This window comes from Sesamum indicum, linkage group LG6, assembly GCF_026168435.1.
Source record: "Sesamum indicum cultivar Baizhima isolate 11 linkage group LG6, ASM2616843v1, whole genome shotgun sequence".
Taxonomy (NCBI): Eukaryota; Viridiplantae; Streptophyta; class Magnoliopsida; order Lamiales; family Pedaliaceae; genus Sesamum; species Sesamum indicum.
In genome coordinates, this window is record NC_142662.1 from 2,713,779 (window position 1) to 2,733,760 (window position 19,982).

The 19,982-nt window shown below is 34.5% G+C and overlaps 3 protein-coding genes across 5 annotated transcripts; 2 read left to right on the forward strand and 1 right to left on the reverse strand.

The window, feature by feature from the left end:
- Window positions 1-8,935: 8,935 nt before the first annotated feature.
- On the forward strand, window positions 8,936-11,334 carry LOC105165347 (Amino acid dehydrogenase family protein). Its single transcript, XM_011084328.3, has 5 exons — window positions 8,936-9,102; window positions 9,500-9,683; window positions 10,205-10,362; window positions 10,568-10,780; window positions 10,938-11,334. The coding sequence occupies exons 1-5, from the start codon at window positions 8,998-9,000 to the stop codon at window positions 11,166-11,168; spliced, it is 891 nt and encodes a 296-aa protein (XP_011082630.2). The 5' UTR covers window positions 8,936-8,997; the 3' UTR covers window positions 11,169-11,334.
- Window positions 11,335-12,870: 1,536 nt separating this feature from the next.
- On the forward strand, window positions 12,871-13,520 carry LOC105165233 (rapid alkalinization factor). Its single transcript, XM_011084180.3, has one exon. It carries the CDS (start codon window positions 12,956-12,958, stop codon window positions 13,301-13,303), a length of 348 nt encoding a protein of 115 aa, XP_011082482.1. The 5' UTR covers window positions 12,871-12,955; the 3' UTR covers window positions 13,304-13,520.
- Window positions 13,521-14,165: 645 nt separating this feature from the next.
- Window positions 14,166-19,069, reverse strand: ALG3 (asparagine-linked glycosylation 3). 3 transcript variants are annotated; one of them, XM_011084177.3, is made up of 13 exons: window positions 18,742-19,068; window positions 18,615-18,649; window positions 18,373-18,510; window positions 17,926-17,994; window positions 17,378-17,535; window positions 17,194-17,260; window positions 17,036-17,089; window positions 16,664-16,752; window positions 16,130-16,246; window positions 15,582-15,715; window positions 15,407-15,485; window positions 14,780-14,836; window positions 14,166-14,699 (listed from the first exon to the last, which is right to left on the reverse strand). In XM_011084177.3, exons 1-13 carry the CDS (start codon window positions 18,908-18,910, stop codon window positions 14,528-14,530), a joined length of 1,338 nt encoding a protein of 445 aa, XP_011082479.1. In that variant the 5' UTR covers window positions 18,911-19,068; the 3' UTR covers window positions 14,166-14,527. The 3 variants fall into 3 exon arrangements, with proteins under 3 accessions (XP_011082479.1, XP_088738224.1, XP_088738225.1); XM_088882098.1 differs by lacking the exon at window positions 17,378-17,535 and having other exon boundaries at window positions 17,194-17,265; XM_088882099.1 differs by lacking the exon at window positions 14,166-14,699 and having other exon boundaries at window positions 14,776-14,836; window positions 18,742-19,069.
- Window positions 19,070-19,982: the final 913 nt, after the last annotated feature.

Sequence of the window (19,982 nt, forward strand, 5' to 3'; positions counted from 1 at the left end):
GATCTTATAAAATCATCCTCCTTTATTTATTTTATATTAAGATTGTTTTTGTGGTTCTTTTATGTAATTTTCTCCCTTCCAAAAAATAAATAATTATTTTCTTTAATATACTTATTTAAATATCAAAATATCAAGAGAAATACTCAATTTTTTAAATTTTTTATTATTCAAAATTAAAAAAGTAAATTAACATCACATAAAAAAATTAATATAGTAAAGTTTATTTCCCAAATTTAAATCTCTATATGAATATAAATATTATTTAATCATAATAAATATATATTATTATTTATTTTAAATATATTTAGATATATTATATTTATTATTAAAATAATATTTAAAAATATATTACAATTATAAGTATTTAAAATAAAATTTAATATCTAGTAAAAAAATAATTAATATGTTTTAATTATTTTAAGTTTTAAAATTCAAATAAATTTCTTATTTTTTAAAAAAACTTTAAAAATTATTAAAAAATAATTAGAATTTAGAATTAATGTTATAGGCACAATATATTTTTCTGTTATTTTGATATTTAAATAAATATATTTAAAAAATAATTAATTATGTTTTTAGAAGGGAGAAAATCATATAAAAAACAACCTCAATAATGAAACAAAGGAGGGTGATTTTATAAGATCAAAAAGATATTTTAGTTAAATTAATTCTAAAAAAGTTTTTTTTTTCAAAACACATGCAGTTTTCATCTATGGAGGATTTTATTTTTTGAAAAACATAGGGGGTGAAATGAATTTTCGCCATTTATTAGCCAGGCCAACAACTGTTAACTAAAGGCATGTGATCCAACACGTGTCGTTTCCATTAACACTTAAACAGTAGAGGACCAAAAGTGTCTATTGTTTAGTTTTTTTGGGACTATAAGTGTCAATCTGTTAAGTTTGGGATCAAATATCATAAAATGGTATTAAAGTGAAAAAATAGTAATTCTAGTCATATGAATATAAGGGGTGCACTACAAAAAAAAGCATAATTTGGGGGGGACTGGACGACCGTTTCAAATTCCATTCCATATAGGAACGGTCCTTGGCACTCTTAAGGAATGGAAATTGGTCCCTAATGTCATGATCCTCCCTTTTTATGTTTTATGATTTTGGGACGGCGCAACCATTACGAAAGGTGTTCCAACATAAGTGTTACAATTTGTGTTCCTAAAACTAATTCAAACTTATAGCGGTGATTAATTGAAACTTGTATTGGAACAAAATGTTAAAGGCAAGGACGGACAAGAGGAGACCGTTCCTACGTGTGAGACAAAACATGGGTAAGACAATTTGGGACACTTTTAGTACGTAGAAGGATGAATATTACAAAATCTGTTCCTAAATATGAGTTATCTTTCAAATGGAATGTGTTACAAGTATCGTCTCAAATATTATTTCATTGTGGAACAATTCTCATGTACTAATAATATTGTATTACTAAAACCATTTCAAAAAATAGTCAAGGGCTATATTTTAACGGATACAAAACTATTCCTATATGAGTTCCTAAGACCGTCACAGATTGCACATTAACACTATTTTTGTGTGCTAGAAATCATTCCAATGACAGTTCCAAATTTTTCTATATATATATATATATGTATGTTCCTCTATTTCCATTTAATTTCACTATTTTCTTCCATTCTACTTATATTTTCTCTATTTTCTCAATCTCTCTCGAATTTTTTTGATCTCTCACTATCCCACTAATATTTTTTATACTCTCGTTCATCAATCTCTCTAGAATTTTTATGATATTTGAAGTTATTTTGATCAGTTAACTTTAACCGTTTATTTGTCAATTGATTACATTTGTTGTCCTTTCATCAATTAAATTTAATATTATAGTATATATATGTGTGTGTGTAACCAGGATGGTGCTCTTGATGATAGTACGAGGTCTTATCCTACTGATGTCGGGCCTAATTCATATTACGGTGGGGTCCCTATGATTATGTGTCTGGGTTGGCAGATCAATTTTATGATGTAGTGCATGCTGTCGAACAACAATTGTGGACCGGTTGCACCCAATCTCAGTTGGCATCTATTGTTGAATTGGTGAATATCAAGGCCGATGACCATTTTTCTAACGAACATATGATCGAATATCCCAGTGGGCTAATAATTTATTGCCCCGCGACCATACCCTGCCCCTTGATTACTATAGTACGAAGAAGATGATAAGAGACTTGTGTTTACTTGTTGAGAAGATTGATGCGTGTAAGAATGATTGCATGTTGTACTGGAAGGACGATATTGATCTAGACTACTACAAGTTTTGTGGTGAAGCTAGGTACAAGCTGATCAGAGAGCGAAATTGTAACAGCACGAAGACCCCTTATGCTATTCTTAGGTATTTTACACATACCCTTCGCTTGTAGAGGTTGTATGTTTGAAAAGCGACTGCCGAGCAAATGACGTGGTATGCTTATCTTCAGATAGAGAAGGGATTCATGTGTTATCCATCTGATGTAAAGGCATGAAGGCATTTTGACCGGATATATCCTAAATTTGTAGTAGAGCCCCGTAATATTAGACTGAATTTGTACACGGATGGGTTCGCACCGCACAAGTAGTACGGTCGTACGTATTCGTGTTGGTCCATATTACACCTTACAATTTTCAACTGAGAATGTGCATGAGTTCAGAGTATATGTTCCTGACGATGGTGATCTCTGGCCCTTCCAATTCGAAACGTCTCATCGATATTTACCTGGAGCTATTGATCGAGAAGTTTTGTGGCCTGCAGGTGTACTAATGCGCGACAATGCACGAACAAAAATTCAAGCTGCACGCCGCGTTGATGTGGACCGTGAACGACCTACCCGCCTATGGGATGGCGTCTGGATGGAGTACCAATGGTGTGATGGGGTGTTCAATTTGTATAGATGACACATGTGCATTCTATTCAATACCGTGATGGACATAAAGGGAAAAACGAAGGATTATCTGAATGTACAGAAGGACCTGAAGGCATATGTAATTGATTGAAGCCTGAGGTGGATGAAAGGAGGCCTAACGTGATGCCCAAAGCCGTATATACCCTGACGAAGGAGCATAAAAGGAGGATATGTGAATAGATTAGTCATCTTAAGTTTCATGATGATTACGCATCTATTTGGCTCGTTGAACCAACATGAAGGAGCTGAGATTGCACGGCACAAAGAGCCATGATTGTACGTATTCATGCAGAAGTTGATCCCAATTGCCTTTTGTGAAATGAACTCCACGAGCACCACTATTCGGAGGACCCCAATGTTGATCTACTAGTAGCTACTAAATTCATGGATTGGTTCAAATATCGTGTAAGTAGTGCCTTATGAATTATGTCATAACTGTGAAACAGTCAGTCGTCAATTTTTTCTCTAATATGTGCATTACAGGTGAAATCCAAATTGAATTACACGAACAACGAGCTTTGAAGTTGCATTATTGGGGTTTTATCGCTAAGGTCACAACATTACCGTGTTACTTTGTGAATTGTTACAATTTCCATATGAAATGTCACAACGTAGGCAAGTCAACTATGAACTATGGTAAATGTGTTAAAAGCTCATCATATACAGACACAGACAGTGACTTCTATGGGATACTTGAAAAGATAATTCAGTTAAATTACTCATTTGTTCTGAACATGCACATTGTTTTTTTCAAATATCGTTTGGTTGATTCCGTGAGAGGTATGAAGATACATCCTCCTTATCTCCTCGTTGATGTAAATTTCAATAAGGTATACCAAAAGGATGAACCATTCATCCTGGTGCAACAAGCTTTACATATATACTACATAGAGTATCCTAGCATGAAGAGAGACAAAGTTGACTGGATCGCTGTATGCAAAACCCAAAGCTTGAAGAGTCATTGATGACTCTCGATGGACTGAAGTTGCATTTCAAGAAAAGAAAACAATACCTACTCCACAAGTTGTTATGGACAATCATAGTTATGACCCGCATGACCCAAATGACATACAAGTAGTCGTTGGTCTTTCTGTTGCAAATCAACATGGAGCAAGTACATCTCGCTTGGCAAATGGTGAATCTGATGATGAATCTAATGAAAATAGCTTTGACGATGATTACAAAACTAAAGAAGATAATACTTAAGATTGAAAGTTTACTGTTTCTGTAATCAAACATTTGTAAAAATTTCTGTGAATTATTGATTGAATATTTCTATAATTATTCTGTACGAATAATTATATATTTTTTAAAAAAAATTGTTTAAATTAGGAAAGGTTATAGTAATCCACACTGTTCCAACTAGGAACGATCCACAAAATCACCATCCCTTGCATAATGGATCCTTATTGTATGTGAATAATATTAAATATCAAGTTAGAAGGAAAAATAAATAACAATCGTTCCTAAAAATGTTATAAAACTCTACAAAAAAAAATGAGGGAAATTCAAAGCCTAGGAACAGTTACAATAAATTTATGATTCCTACAAGAGTTCCACGTAAATTTAATTTGGCGCCAACTGCAACAAGGAGGAAAATTTACATTTAGGAACAGTTGTTAAATATTTGACCATTCCTAAAATTAATATAAAGCAAATTGTACCAAAAAGAATAAAAAAATTATTTCTAAGCATAACAAAAAATTACTAATTTACTTTTCGATTATGATATCTCCACATCCACGAGCCTGATTAATTCCAAATTTAAATGCATATAAATACTACATTATGTCAATGGCTGATTGACAGTTACATTATTTTGAACCTCTTTGATTATGAATCAGATACGATATCTCAGTATCCGTATAACAAATATGTCCAAAACATCATAGTCTTTTGCCAACTTAATCAAATCTAACGGTCTGATCAAAATTTTAGCGGTATGATTAGGCAATCCAATATAACATATAAGATACTAGTTACATCTATGTACAACTAACAATTTAGGATATACAAATGTACTTGATCTACTGAACATGTATCAATTTAATGAAATAAATTATATGTTTCCAATGGTCTTAATTAATTTATGGTCTACATTTCTCTGATCATTAACATGGTCTTAATTAACATGTTTTCTAATACTATTTCGAAAATTGAGCACAATACAATTTCAATGACCATTCCTAAATATTTCACCATTATAAATAACTACAGTTCCAAAATTCAGCCAAAGGTAATACAACAACTGTTCCAAAATTATCCCGAATTAATTTACATAACTATTCCAAAACTTATCCAATGTGCTCTAATCAAACAAATCAAATGTTCATATTCAAATATATTATTAGGAACGATCAAGAACAATGTGGTACAATAACCGTTCGACGTTAGAAAGGGTCCTCCACCAACCGTATGTTGTCTATAACGACGAAACGAAAATCGTTCTAAAGACCGATTCAAATTAATTTCTTTAATTTCAAACCATTCCAAAAAGGCAAAAAAAAAAAAAAAACATTCCAAAAATAGGTGCAAATCCTGCATTTTTTTTGTAGTTGTGGCAGTTTTAGTTCGATACAAATCCATCTTGATAGTTTTGTCCTGCAATATAAAATTTTTGCACATTAAAGATGAAAATGTTCATAATTTTGCTAAAATAGTCAAAAAAAAGTACACCCAATTAAGTTTATCACATTGCATTTTTTCAGCCATTTTAGCCAATTCTTACAATTTTATCTTCAATATCCGAAATTTTTAAAATTACCAAAATGAATTCATATAAAACTAAAATTACAATTTTCCTTTTAAAAACTAGACCATTGAACATGATTTAATATCTTACCTCAATCATTATTATTTATAAAAACACATATGAAAAATCAAGATTTTTTTATTTAATTATCGGGATGGACTCTTCTTGCGTATATTGCACATGTGACACACATTGTAATAAATGAAAACAAATGTAAATATATATAAGCTACGTATATAATTTATAAAAAAAAAATCACGTGAAATAATACACATTACCATAAATACATTTTTTCCTTTTTTTTTTTTTATTATTCACGCACTCAATACATATCCAAAATTCAAATACGAGATCTCCTATAACATTTCCAGAAACGTAGTTATTATATAATGATTCCACCACTAGACAAGGGGAATATTAATGCCACAAAATTCAAGTACAACATGAATATAGGCCCAACCACAAAAATATGCCTTACCCACTAATTTGCAACCTACCCCATTACTTGGTCATATATTCCCATATCCAAATATCCCTTTATTCCACTTCTATAAATTTGCACTAAGAAGCCATCAAAGCTCCCAAATATCTCACTCTATCCAGCAAAGGAGTATTCAGAATGAAGCCTCATCACCAACACTCCTCTGCAGACACTACTGCCTCTTTGTTTCAAGACTCGAAAGCTGTTGCACCGTGCGGACGAGGTAGAATTTCCGCGTCTAAAGACATCGAAAGGCGAAAGAAGAGGTCTAGTGTAGAAGATCCGATAAGAACTATCATGTTCTTGGGTTCTTGGAACCACACTTGACCGTCGTCGATGTTAAATACAATTTCCCTTTTCGATCAAATTAGAAAATTTCAAAACATCTCCTATATAAAAGAAAGATATCAAAAATTCTCCTGATATTTGAAAAATGATGCACACTGCCTCTCTATTCTAAGGGGTGTCTCGCGTCATTTTTTAAATGCAAAGGGAGTTTTGTTGTATCTTTTTTTTTATAATAGGGTTGTTTTTTCAATTTTTCTAATTTTTTTTACGGGTAAATTGCATTTAACCTCTTGACTATGTCATAAAAGTAAATATATATACCTGCGTGTATTTTAGTAGTGAAGGTTTCATGTAGAGAAGGATGTCAAGAAGTTAAAAATATAGAATAATGTAACTTGAGGACTGTAATTGTGTACATAGTTATCATAAAATGGTAATTTGTGTATGTTATGTTTAAAGGGGAGGGGAAAAAGAAAAAGCATTCAATTGTTGTAAACTACTCTTTGTATCAGTTTGGAAGTGATTTTTAAGTGTTTTGAGTCTTTTGGCTCTCTTGTGGTATATATTGTTTCAATTTGAAGTTTTAAAACTTCAAAATAATATTTTAATTTTTAAATTAAAGTGTGTAACATCTCTTTTAATTTTGTAACACCCCACTAATAATCATTATTTCTATTTTAATTTAGCGTGTTACGTGTCGATCTAGGTACACACAACTCACTTTTGTATCTCAATACTCACATTCATATTCTTCTTACTACATACTTTTGGGCAACTTGATAAGGTCTAGTTCTCTAATCATCTTGTGACGTGCTCACAATAGAAAACGCTGGTTGAGGCTTTTTTGGTTTTATCTTGGGGTAGTTGTGAGCCGATAGTACCTGCAAGGAGGGAGGTCATTACGATTTTAGGACAATATCAAGTGACGTGACTAGCTCCTACAGGACAGTCTTTTTATATTTATTTTTATATATCACATGCATTATTTATTTAAATTTGTCAAAACTATTTTAACATTAAACTAAAATTTTCATAACATATGTTTTCAGAAGAATTAAGTGGTGTTTGAAATTGCTTCTGCTTTTGTGGCAAAAGAAAAGTTGTAAGCTGTGCATTACTAAAAGTTTGAAGTATTTGAGTTAAAAGTGGGAAGAAAAAGTTAAAGTTTTTAAGTGTTTGAAAAAATAATTTAATATTTATAATTTTATTAATAATATATAAAAATTGATAAAAATTTACTTATAGCCTTTGGATTGAATCAAGAAGCTCAAAAGTAGGAGCAATTAAACAAAAACAATCTTTTCGATTTATATTCAATAATAAATTAATTAATATTTATTTTAAGCATTTACAAACACAACGAGCTCCCCTGGTTTTGACTATTGATAAAAGAAAAATAAAAATCATATGCTTTAAATGGAGAAAATTATAATTTTGATCCTAAAGTATAGAATAGTTTGCAATATCAATCCTATACTTTTTCAAATAGTCAATATAAGTTCCACACTTTAGCAAAACGTCATAAAATTAGTCTCACGGTCAAAGAATTATAATGTTTGAGACTAACTCTCCAACGCTTGGGATTAACTTTGGGGCTAATTTTGCAATATTTTTCTAAAGTATAGGACTAACTTTACAATATTTTCTGCAGTGTGGTACTAATTTTGCAATACTTTTTAAACTGTGGGACTGATATTGTAATGATAAGACTAACTTTTCAATATATTTCTAAAGTGTAGGACTAATGTTGACTATATGAGAAAATATGGGACTAATATTGCAAATCACCTATATTTTCGGACCAAATTACAATTCTATCATTTTAAATGTTTGGAAACAAATTCTGACATATACGACTAAAAAAGTTAAATATTGAGGTCTTATTTACTTGTTGGAATTGGACTGGATATCTCAATCCCTTCTCTATTTGTATTTAGGCGGGCCCAAGTGTGACAAACAAGGATAAAAAGGTGATTTTAAACTCCACTCGAGTTGGTCGGATTTATCATTCCACCAGACATACTTAACGGAGATTGCATGTGATTTTACTCATTTCTCCCTAGATACAAAAATATTTGGTTCAAAATAACTCTAATTTTTCAAATATCTATAAAATGACCTGATTTCTTTTTTTAACTTCCCAAATTTAGTTTTATCCAAAATTTTATCAATATAAATAAATAAAATAATGTATGATAATTTAATCTCATCCGACATTTTGTTCATTATTAATTGTTCCAACTTGATTCCTTCTCTCAAAGTAAACGAGGCCTCAATGTTTGACAAAATAGTGTAACAAGGTATTTAACCAATCCGAAGGAAAGAGAAATTATTTATGGGCCGGACGCGGGCCTGAGATGATACTCAATTGGGCCTGAAATTGGTGTGGGCCTTACTAACTGATGATCCAAATTCGTGCTGCCAGAGTAGCGTACAGATTCCGAAGCATCGAGTACAACACCAAGCCAAAATTTGCTGTCGCCGGATTGCGGTGTTTATCTATCTACACACAGCAGCGCACCAACAATCATTACAGTAGAATCTATTTTGCTTCTTTGCTCTCTCGAAACGATGTCGGATCATAAGGCCACCTTAATCGATGGCAAGGCAATCGCCCAAACAATCCGATCGGAGATCGCCGCCGAAGTCTGCCGCCTCTCCGAGACATATGGAAAGGTCTCGCTATAATCACTGTGTGCGCGTGCTTTTGTGTGTGAAATTCGGTATTAATCATGTGTCTGCATTTAACTGATGAGATTTAAAAAGTGAAATTTAATGCTCTATGTATCGGGGAATGGAAGCAGATCTTTGAATGGATTTTGATGCCGCAATTCTGAGCATATAGCTACTCAATCTTAATACTGTCTTACTGTGCATTGAGCTGTTCATCTACATTTATAATAGTGGCCTATGATAATGTATTAAGATTTGATCAAAAGATTTGCTGAATGAAGTTCTGGAAGATCAGCTGTGCGTCTAAGTATTCAGAAATTATTATAATTTTAACATTGGCAGAAATCCTGTATTTAGAGCAACCTAAAAGTTTTAAAAACTGTGATTGAGTTGATTTCAGGTGCCGGGTCTAGCGGTGGTAATTGTGGGGAAAAGAAAGGATTCACAGAGCTATGTCAATATGAAAAGGAAGGCCTGTGCCGAAGTTGGGATCAAGTCTGTCGATTTGGACCTCCCCGAGGAAGTATCCGAATCTGAGTTGATTAGCAAAGTCCACGAGTTGAACGCAAATCCTGATGTTCATGGTTGGTTAGTTGTGAACTTATCATTATTATTGACTTGATTTTAGTCTCTGGTACGTGTGCTGCTTCAGTGTTTTGTATGATTGTGTTAAATCCATTGGTTTTCTGTGCTTCACTCTTTTCCATTTAATTTGTTTCCTTTGGGAGTTTCTTTATTCATGTATTCATTTTATAATTGTATCGGTTGGGGTGGGATATGCTAAATGCACCTAAAATCATATCGGAGTATACATCTCAATCTAAGCCCGTAAAGTTCACCTTGTTAAGGCTAATTCGCTTGTTTGTCCATTTAAGACTTAAATTTTATGGTCCTTGACAGACTATATCACTAAAATGATCTGTTAACATAAATCCCGCTTCCTAGATTTTGTCCCATCTTGATGATGTTCCTTAATGTCATTGTTGCTTGGAAATATGAATGTCCTCTGAATATATAAAATAGTTCAAGTCTGCATTTCCTATCTTGTGCTTTGTAACATGTCTAAAATTGGAAGCTAAACTATTTTCTTTTATGGTTGTTGCAGGTATCTTAGTACAGCTTCCGCTACCTAAACATATAAATGAAGAGAAAATTTTAAGTGAAATATCCCTGGACAAGGATGTCGACGGATTTCATCCTCTGAACATTGGCAAATTAGCAATGAAAGGCAGAGATCCTTTGTTTGTCCCCTGCACCCCAAAGGTAATAAATAGAAACACCATCTTACCTTGAACATGCTAAATCTCATCTAATGCTTTTATGTTGCTTTACAATGTTTGGAATGTCAAATACCTACATGCACTCATTACACTGGAAAAGGGAGGGGGGAAAACGCACTACTCAAAACAAAGTATGCACACAAGTACTTCTGTAGTATGTTTATTATACTGAAATAATTCTGAAACAGGGTTGCCTTGAGCTTCTGTCACGAAGTGGTGTTAGTGTTAAGGGAAAGAATGCCGTCGTGGTGGGTCGAAGTAACATCGTTGGTTTACCAGTTTCACTGCTTCTTCTGAAGGAAGATGCTACTGTTACTATAGTCCATTCACGTACAAAGGAACCGGAGAGCATCGTTCGTAGTGCTGACATTGTTATTGCTGCTGCAGGTCAAGCAATGATGGTAACGACAAACACATCATCATTGCCTTTTCCTTTCTCCTTATTACAGCAATTATGTATCTTTAGAACTGATCTACCTAGTATAAATTTATGTTGACTGTTTAAGATTGCATGACGAGAACTTTCTTCTTACATACAAATTTTTTCCCAATTTCCAGATCAAGGGCAGCTGGATTAAACCCGGTGCTGCAGTAATTGATGTGGGAACAAATGCTGTAGATGATCCAAGTAAGAAATCCGGCTATAGGCTTGTCGGGGATGTGGACTTCCAAGAAGCAAGTAAAGTAGCTGGATGGATAACTCCAGTTCCTGGTGGTGTTGGGCCGATGACCGTTGCCATGCTGCTGAAGAATACCTTAGACGGAGCTAAGAGAGTGATAGAGCAATGACTTTGCTTTCTGGCATCGAATAAGATGACCCATAATCTTCTCTCTTTAGCAGTACTACTGGATTGATTCGCATGTCCTATTGGATCGATATCTGATGATCTTAGTTGACATTGTAATGATAAAATGAGGTTTATGTATCAAGATTGCTTTCTGATTTCTTCCTGAATTGATGGTAAGCCGTGTTCTAGAGGATAGCGAGATAGTTAATTTAATATGCTTCGGGAGTGTAATAATATCCCACGGAGGACGCTGTGCTGTGTGTTTCCCTGATCTCCTTTTGAGTTAATAGTTTATATGTGGGTTGGTTGGAAGCAGCACATGGCAAGGGAAGGTTACAAATATTCATGCAATCTTAAGATAATATAAAAGGTTATCGATTCCCATGGTTGGTATTTAAAGATTGATGGCTGTTTAGGGATCCAACTCCTCGACAACAATGCACACGCGCTTCAACCGCTAAAACAGCCATTTCAAAACCTTGATTCAATCATTCAACTCACCCACCCCCACCCTCTGCTGCCAATCACATTTCCTTTATCGTCTTACATATTATATTTTGTAGTAGGTTCAATTTTGATTATTGTAAGCATTGGTCTGAGATTAGGCAAACTACATTGTTGATGGTTGTTGGGCTTATTCTGAAATGATGACCCAAGTGAAAAGCTACATGCTTCAACTTTTCAATTGTTTGTTATCTTTAGTGTTTGGTTTTCCCAACATACCCTTCATTATTTCCGTTTTAAGAGTATTATAAATTCTTTAATTATTTTCCTTTTCAATTTTCCATTCATGTCTTATTTTCATTTATTAAATATCGATTTCCTTTCGTGGTTTGGTATAATTATATGTAAATTTTTATTATTTGAAAAATTACATTTAGTACCTTTAAAATTTGCTTTCGTATAATAAATAAATTCTTTTATTAGTCAAAATTCATCGAATTTCCTAATATTAACAAAAAAAAAATTGAATAAAAATCGATAGTTACCCTCGATTAAACTACTTGTATAAGGATGAAGATATACCCTTAGCATGTATTAATGTGTGAAGAAATATAAGGATAGTTTGATCAAAAAAATATTTATTTGACCTACAATAAATTAATCGCAAAATATGAATTTTCATCCTGATATTTTGTTAATAAGAATCTCGACTAACAAATGGGATTGTTTGTTAGATAGAACTAAATTTTAGGTGTACTATATATAATTTTCCATACCACATGGTGTCGACTATAATTATGGCAAATTTTAGAAAAAAAAAAAAGGGGGGGGTGTAATTATCCCTGTATAATAAACGATCATCTCGTCTAAAAAACTTTAAACAATCAGAGAGAAGAATCATTTAATATTACTATTATAACACGTATCTTTCACTTACAGAGTTTGCACATAAAATATTCTTTTATAAATAAATGCCAATATAATTTAAACCCAAAACTTATTTGTTTGGTCTAATTTTAACATCATGTGTAACGAACAACTTCTCTAAAATTTAATTTGTTAAAGGAAAGAACTATTTAGTTAATATTTTAACAATATTAATTTGATATCACCATTTAAATGATGAGTTCCACAATTACACTAAAAATAATGCTAAGTCAAAAAAAATTAGGAAGTGGGATGGCAATTAGGTAAATTCAGATAATATTAGTCCCGATTGCTTAACTCCTCAGCTACTTAAAATGGAGAGCCCGCTCGATTCTCTGTGTTAATTAAACAAAACAAAAACAAAGCAATACTCTTTAACCCTTCTCTGGTCAGAAGTAAAAGCCATTGGAAAAATCAATGGCGAAATCTTCTCTTCTCGGCATCCTCATTCCCGCCGTGTTAGCAGCGGTTCTCTTTCTCAGAACCGCCACCGCCGGCGACGACTTCAACTGGATGCCAATGAATAAGCCGGCGACCTGCCAAGGATCGATCGCGGAGTGCATGGCTGATGGTGGTGAGTTCGACATGGATTCTGAAATCAACCGGCGGATACTAGCAACCACCAGCTACATCAGCTATGGTGCGCTGCAGGCGAACAATGTACCATGCTCCCAGCGCGGCGCGTCGTACTACAACTGTCAACCAGGTGCTGAAGCTAATCCCTACACTCGGTCATGCACAGCCGCCACGCAGTGCCGCGGTTAAATTTTTAGCTCTTTCTTCTTCTATTTGGCGTCGCGTTCAATTCGTATGTGTGTGTATAATAGCAGTTCTGTAAGTTCTTTGAGTAATTGATGCGTCACATTTTAATGTTTGTGGTGTGCTTCTACATTTGTTTTTCCGATTAGCTGATTTACAATTAAAGGTTTCTTATTGTTTGGTGTTTGAATGATTGACAAATACGAGAATTCGTTTTCATGTATATTTTTGTTTTTGGGGGATAAATTTCGCTCTTATATATGCCAAAACAAAGCAAAATGTACACATGTTTTGCATTTTAGGCCTTAGCCGAAAGAACACGTGTGTTGCTGTTTGTGTTGATTCTTCTATACTTCAAAGGTACATGCTAGGCATTTGTTACGGGCACCTCGCAATAGAATTGGACTCAGGAAATAGGAATTGATAAATTCTACAAGAAATTTAAAAAATGAAGCTTCAATATATCAATCCCTACTAAGATGATCCATCAGTTGTCAGGACATTTTTCTTTATATTTTATAATGTAGAAGAGTTTCGGCGATGGTATTCTGGGAGGTATATACAGTTGCATATATGATAAATTGTTGAGAATATCTTCCCTCAGAAACTGAAGAGTAGTTGAAGATCTGAGAAATTGTTGAGAATTTCTTTCCTCGGAAACTGAAGAGGAAGCCGCGTTTTACATGAAATTCAATAGAAGGTGGTCAGATTTTTTAACTTGGTGCGGAGAAAAACTGATCATCTTTCTCGCAAGCCCTTCACTCTTTTCACCTCCTTTGATTTGATATGAATTGATTGATTGACTCATTCCACGTGAATTAATAGCTGCTCAGTTAAATTTTGAAAGAAAAAAAGTAGAAGAGAGAAGTAAAGAACACAGGTAACATACAGCAGCGGCCGATGGGAAAAGCCAGCGGAAGGATTACATCAGGCAACTAACTGATGGTGGAAGGAAAAATGGAAGAAACAGAAGTTAGGACTTAGGACAATCTGTCTTGACAACCACCAATGCTTTTGACTTTCTGCATGTTTCACTCAACATACAACAAAAGAAGGGCACCAGAAAGCGTGACACAATTTACGTGGGCTCAAAATAGGTTTTTTGGCGTTGAGCTTCGGTATTGACAACTCTATGAGTAGCTTTTGAAAAGAAAATTTCCTTTTCATATACAACCATAAGCTTGACTAGAACACAAAAATTTCATCAGTATAAGCCAAAATTTCCAGTCTTCAGCTGTCCTTTCTGAAATTTGCTGATTTATTGTCGGTGTATGGATAATCTGGTTGTGCACTCCAGAGACCTCTTAATATAGTTAAGTGGGCAGCAAGTAGCAGCAGCGAGGAATAAATATTCGAAGGGTATATATTCCAACAGATTTCCACTGCTGCAAATAAGATTAGACTGCAGAATACATTAAATTCAGCAATCAGTACCAGACAGTGAAAAAGTGAAGGAACAGATTTCATGGTCAAGCACCCTACCGTAGCCATACAGGAAATGGGGTTCGCCACAGTAAATATGGTAGGCTATAGAAATACCTGCATAAAAAGGAGACCCAGCTAGAAATGAGAGCATATCATAAGTTGGATAAGAGTAAGCATGTTGATAAGCAACATGTTATGATTAGAACCTCCTAACTTAGTTTCTTCTTCTCCTTTTTTAGTTTAATTTTTTCATTTTGATGACCTACGACTACCCTATGGCAAGACCACAGTCGAACAACTCATATAGCAAATTGTTTGTAGAAGCCCCAACCTATAAAACTCAAAGAAGTCAGAAAACTTTTGAATCCTTAGATGGGTATGAAACAATTTCCATATCAATACCCAACTTCTACTTTGCTCTGATACCAGAAAACTAGAGTTCATTTTTATTCCATAAAAATGATCCAATGGTGAACCCTTATTAGTTGTAGTTGCAGTTGCAGTTGCAGACAGTCTAGGACAGCTTATGAGTTTACATGATAAAGCCCAGAAATCTGTTCTCTCTCAGGTTCTTAAACACGAATCCAGGCTCCAGGCCCTTGTTAAAAAATGCATCTTCATATCCCCACCCACAGTATCAAGACAAACTAATGATGCAAGGTAGCATAATCCAATAGATCTTACCAAGAATAAAACTGATAATGCAGAGACCGAGCACATACAATGCCAATGAAGTTCCCGATGAACATAGTTGTAACAATATCTGAATTTGGGTAAAAACGGTATCAGTGGCATAGAAATGATAAATTAAATTTAGGCATGAGAAGAGAAAAGATTGTAATAGTTCACTTTTACTTACGCTCTGTTGTAAGAATCCTGAAATTCGAGTTGAAATTATTGAACTGTTTTAGCGGAAAAGAACTCAAATAGCCTATCTTGAGCTTCAATTGGACAAGTCTAGAATGCAAGAGAGAAAACATTCCTCCTTCATGCCTGCACCAAGTAAAGAACAATTTTAAAGATAAAAAAGGAAACAGAGAACAGTCTAAAGACCTACTGAGACCAGAAAGCTGAGCAAAGACGAGAAGTAATGCTTAAAGAGTAGAACTAGAGGATCTTCCAGCATCTCATCTGGGAGTTCCTTTTAGGCCTACGTGGTCTTACTAACCATGAGTTTCATGAAGGGGAGGCTACAAGGTCTGGGAATTGGTAATTGAAGATAATAGATTTTCATCTATAAAGGCAAAAAAAGAAAGTAAAGTTGATAATAGCTTTCTTGCAAGAACCATTTAGATTTTATTTGCTCAAAACCATATCTTTTAGAGTAAAATGAAACATCTTATAAGTTTCAAAAACGTTTTAAAAAATTAACAACGCAATGCATATGTTCTCTTACTGAGTACAAACCTGCACCATCTATAATGAGCAAAGATAGCAAGAAGAATGAGATGTGCAGCCAATAGAAACAGCGCAAATCCCCTAGAGATGAAAACTGGTTCTGGGACAAATTTAAAGTTAACAGACCTGCAAAATACAGTAAACATGTCCTCTATGAGACCGCAAGTGTACAAGGAAGATCAGAAAATAATAAATAAAAGTGTACATAATAAGCAGACAGCATATAAAAATTAAACAAACTACAATATTTACAAATAGAAGAAGAGAGAATATCTTACAGAAAGTCCATTTAAGTCAGTTTAAGAGCAGCATGATTATCTCTTAAATTCAACAGACAGTTCATACACTAACACAATTTCAAATACTTCATCCTAGGACCCATATAATCTACATTTAAATACATCGAATCATGTCATCATTTGAAAAGGTTTAAGTAGCAAAGATCTTGAGCAGTAGGATAGCAGTAGGGGATCAGTTGAAATTCAAGCATTGAACAGGCAACAAATTTCATACAACACATAATATTCATGTCAATGGATGTACCAAAAATGGATGAAGACACGACCGAGATTGAAGGCTCTTGAAACATATGCCATTGGATGTGATAATATGAAGGGTAGTCCTAATAGAATCTGCAAAACCATCAACAAGGTAATGAAAGCAGATAGAGATTGAGTCAGATAATGTTCTGCCAAAAATTTTCCTTTGTAGCTGTTATTCATTACGTTGCTCGTTGCAATAAATATAATTCATCAGATAAACAATCCGTGTAAGTAAAAATAATTAATGCAGCTAGATTATAACAAGTATACCAATAATGGCAAACGACCTTAAAAACTGCCTTAGATAGCTTTGGTGTTAGTTCATATGCAAGCAACAGCAAATTACGATCATGCAGAATTAAAGAACACGCACCTGCACCAGTGCCGCACCCGCTAAAGAAGTTATGACCCCAAAAATATCCATCGCCTGCATTTCAAGTTTTCTCCAGTTAGAGTTTGACGGTGCTTAAACCCCAAATCTCATTTCAGGACTTTTAAGGAAATATTAGCAATCAAGATAGATGCACATACCTTGAGCAAGAGGATTAATAAGGGAGGTGCATAAAGGAGCACATTCATCTTAACTGAAACAGCTCCACTGTGCTAACAGAAAGAATGTCTCTAACACCTTTAGTAAAACAATATAGAAGCCAAATAACAATAATGATGCAAACAGCATCCACAAACAACTTAACAGTTAATGCTGTGTTTGTACCTGAAAATAATTAGACCCAGATGCCATTTTTTATAAAGAAATAAAACCATTGCAGCATGGAGCAGGGTTGTGGCAAAACAGTCATTGAACAAACGAAGCACAAAGATGGAATGCACTCTTTTGGACATAGAAAGCAAGCACAGAGCCCACCAAGGAAGCTGCAAGACAAGTATCTGGAATCAACACCTGATCTTAACTTAATTTTCATTACGTTATCATAACAAGAAACCTCTGTTACAATCCAAATTTTCATATCGGTAATAAGCCATCAGCCCCTATACCCCTCTCCCCCATGCCCCCTCTTGTGGTCTACTTGGAGCTCTCTCTGCAGGCCTAATACTAAAGCAGCTCTCCACCAGCACATTGTTAAATGTTTTCACAACACAATTGGATGCCTGGGATGAGCTGTATTTCCCATTGCCTGTTTAGGGCATTAAACTCCACTTCCAACAAAAAAGTACTCAAAATTATCAATTACTTATCAAAATAAACACGAAAGGCAGTCCAAAAATGTTACAAGAACAATAAACCAAGAAGCAAGTCCATACCACATCGGTCTTCAAATAAATGAATAGCACCAGTCCAAGATTCACAACATAGAGAAAGCCAAACAAAATCTGCAATCACAATAGCTTACAAGTCACGACACTTGGTAAATAAATCAACACATAATAGACAGATTCAGCTCAAGATACAAGAAACTACAATGCAAATGTCCAAAATTCCCAGTCATTACAGGCAACGATAGTCCATGATCACAAATATCTGCATTATTTCAAGAACATCCCAACCCAAACTAGGTCCGATTATATAGTGGCACCCCTACAATAAAGCTACAAAAACACCAAAGATAACATGATTCATCAATATATGTCCTCTCTCCCAGTCATAAAACCAACTTTAACCCCTTTAGATTCTGCATTTAGTTAAAAAACTGTGTATCCACAAATCTGCAAATACACATCAGTAACCAATAGAATAGAATAAATACATACCTGGGCAGGGTAGACTTCACCTCCTGTAATGTACTGAATCGCGGAGTATATATAAAGGAAGCCAGCTGGATATACCAGAGGCCCCGTATCCCCTTTCAGTTTGCTGTAATCCCTTTCTCCTCCAAGAAATCCACTAACCTTTTTACAATTAAAAACTCAGGACATAGCTCATAAACTACGAAATCAAAAAATCAAAACGAGGAAAACAACAAAAAAAAATTAAATGTAAAATACGCTTTCACCTGTGACATATAAGCGTCCCAATCAATCTTTGTATCTGAAATGCATAAACCAATAACAGGTCAAAATTGCAGGAAATATTAATCACAGAACAAGTTAATTAGAAAATAGTTGTATTTGTGGAGTTACATGGAACATAGGCGATAATGAGAAAAACGAGGACGGCATCGGCGAATAGCAACGCGACGGCGAATGGTACTTTGGGGTTTTTCAGAAGCTTCTGAATGGACGACTCCGGTCTTCTAGCTGGCTTTCGTACGCCGCCGGACGATCGGACAGCCGTGGCTTGTCGAGCCATCGGGATTGATAGCGAGGAATCGGCCGATTTTTGCTTGGTGATTTAATTTTGACTACACGAGCTACAGAGTGTGTAAAGTTAGAAACGACGGCGTTTGGGCCAATTCTCAGTCTCCTTAGACGTACTTAATAGAGGGTTATATCAAAATTCCACCACGGCTCGAACCAAACCGCAGATTAATGCACCAGGGCATGTTATATCAAAACACAATACATAGTGATGCGTGTCATTTTAGTATGGGTCGACGATTATAAATCTTGACAATAAACTTGGGTTGATTAAGCAAAAATTTGAAAAATAGGACCTACAAAAAAATACGTTGGCACTCGACGTTCAAGTTAGTTTCGGATTTAAGAATAAAGAATTGTAAAAATAAATCGTAATGAGAAATTGAGATAAAAAAATAAAAATTTCGTTAACAAAATTAGGTTAGAATGTGAGTTCAGAGTTGCAGAGAAAATAGCAAAGCAATTTTCAAATTCTTAAAGGTGTTCCCATTGGGGGATGTTGCATGTATTTATAGAGGGGGCATCCCTCTTCTCCAGGACTCTGCGTGTTACTTGCAATTTCAAGAAAAAAGGGGTAAGGTACCTGCAGATGAGGCACGATTCCATCTTATTTTTAGCTGATCAACACGTTTTTGTTGGGCGGACTCCATTTACATGAGAACTCTTATTTTGCAAGGAGTCCTTTCAAGGAGTCATGCGCCTTGGGGACCCCTCCCTTCTCCTGGGCAGGCTTGTGGTTTGGCAAGTCTTTTACTGGACTTCCTTCTTGGGCCAGATCTAGTAATCCTCCTGTGGCTCGTCTTCATGGACTGATGGGCTTGACTTGGGCTCCACAACCTCTTTTGATCCAAGTGTTTTTGGGCCATACGCATCACATAGTATTATGAAATTATTTTCTTTTGGAAACATAATTTCTAAGATATTAATGTCACTTTATGATATTAATCAATTGAATTGAATTTTTTTATTTTTTTTAACAAATTCGATATGATTTCGATTTTTGGGGCCGATAAATTGAACCGTAACCAATATTGAGTTTTAAAAATATATCTTATATATGTAAT

What these genes read in the sequence shown, in the direction of transcription:
- LOC105165347 (XM_011084328.3), top strand. Translation starts at nt 8,998, where the DNA reads ATGTCGGATCATAAGGCCACCTTAATCGATGGCAAGGCAATCGCCCAA. An exon ending in TCTCCGAGACATATGGAAAG is followed by an intron (nt 9,103 to 9,499) that starts GTCTCGCTATAA and finishes AGTTGATTTCAG; the next exon opens with GTGCCGGGTCTAGCGGTGGT. An exon ending in CTGCAGGTCAAGCAATGATG is followed by an intron (nt 10,781 to 10,937) that starts GTAACGACAAAC and finishes CCCAATTTCCAG; the next exon opens with ATCAAGGGCAGCTGGATTAA.
- LOC105165233 (XM_011084180.3), top strand. Translation starts at nt 12,956, where the DNA reads ATGGCGAAATCTTCTCTTCTCGGCATCCTCATTCCCGCCGTGTTAGCA.
- ALG3 (XM_011084177.3), bottom strand. Translation starts at nt 18,910, where the DNA reads ATGGCTCGACAAGCCACGGCTGTCCGATCGTCCGGCGGCGTACGAAAG. An exon ending in GGGACGCTTATATGTCACAG is followed by an intron (nt 18,511 to 18,614) that starts GTGAAAGCGTAT and finishes AATTGTAAAAAG; the next exon opens with GTTAGTGGATTTCTTGGAGG. An exon ending in GTGAAGTCTACCCTGCCCAG is followed by an intron (nt 17,995 to 18,372) that starts GTATGTATTTAT and finishes TTGTGATTGCAG; the next exon opens with ATTTTGTTTGGCTTTCTCTA.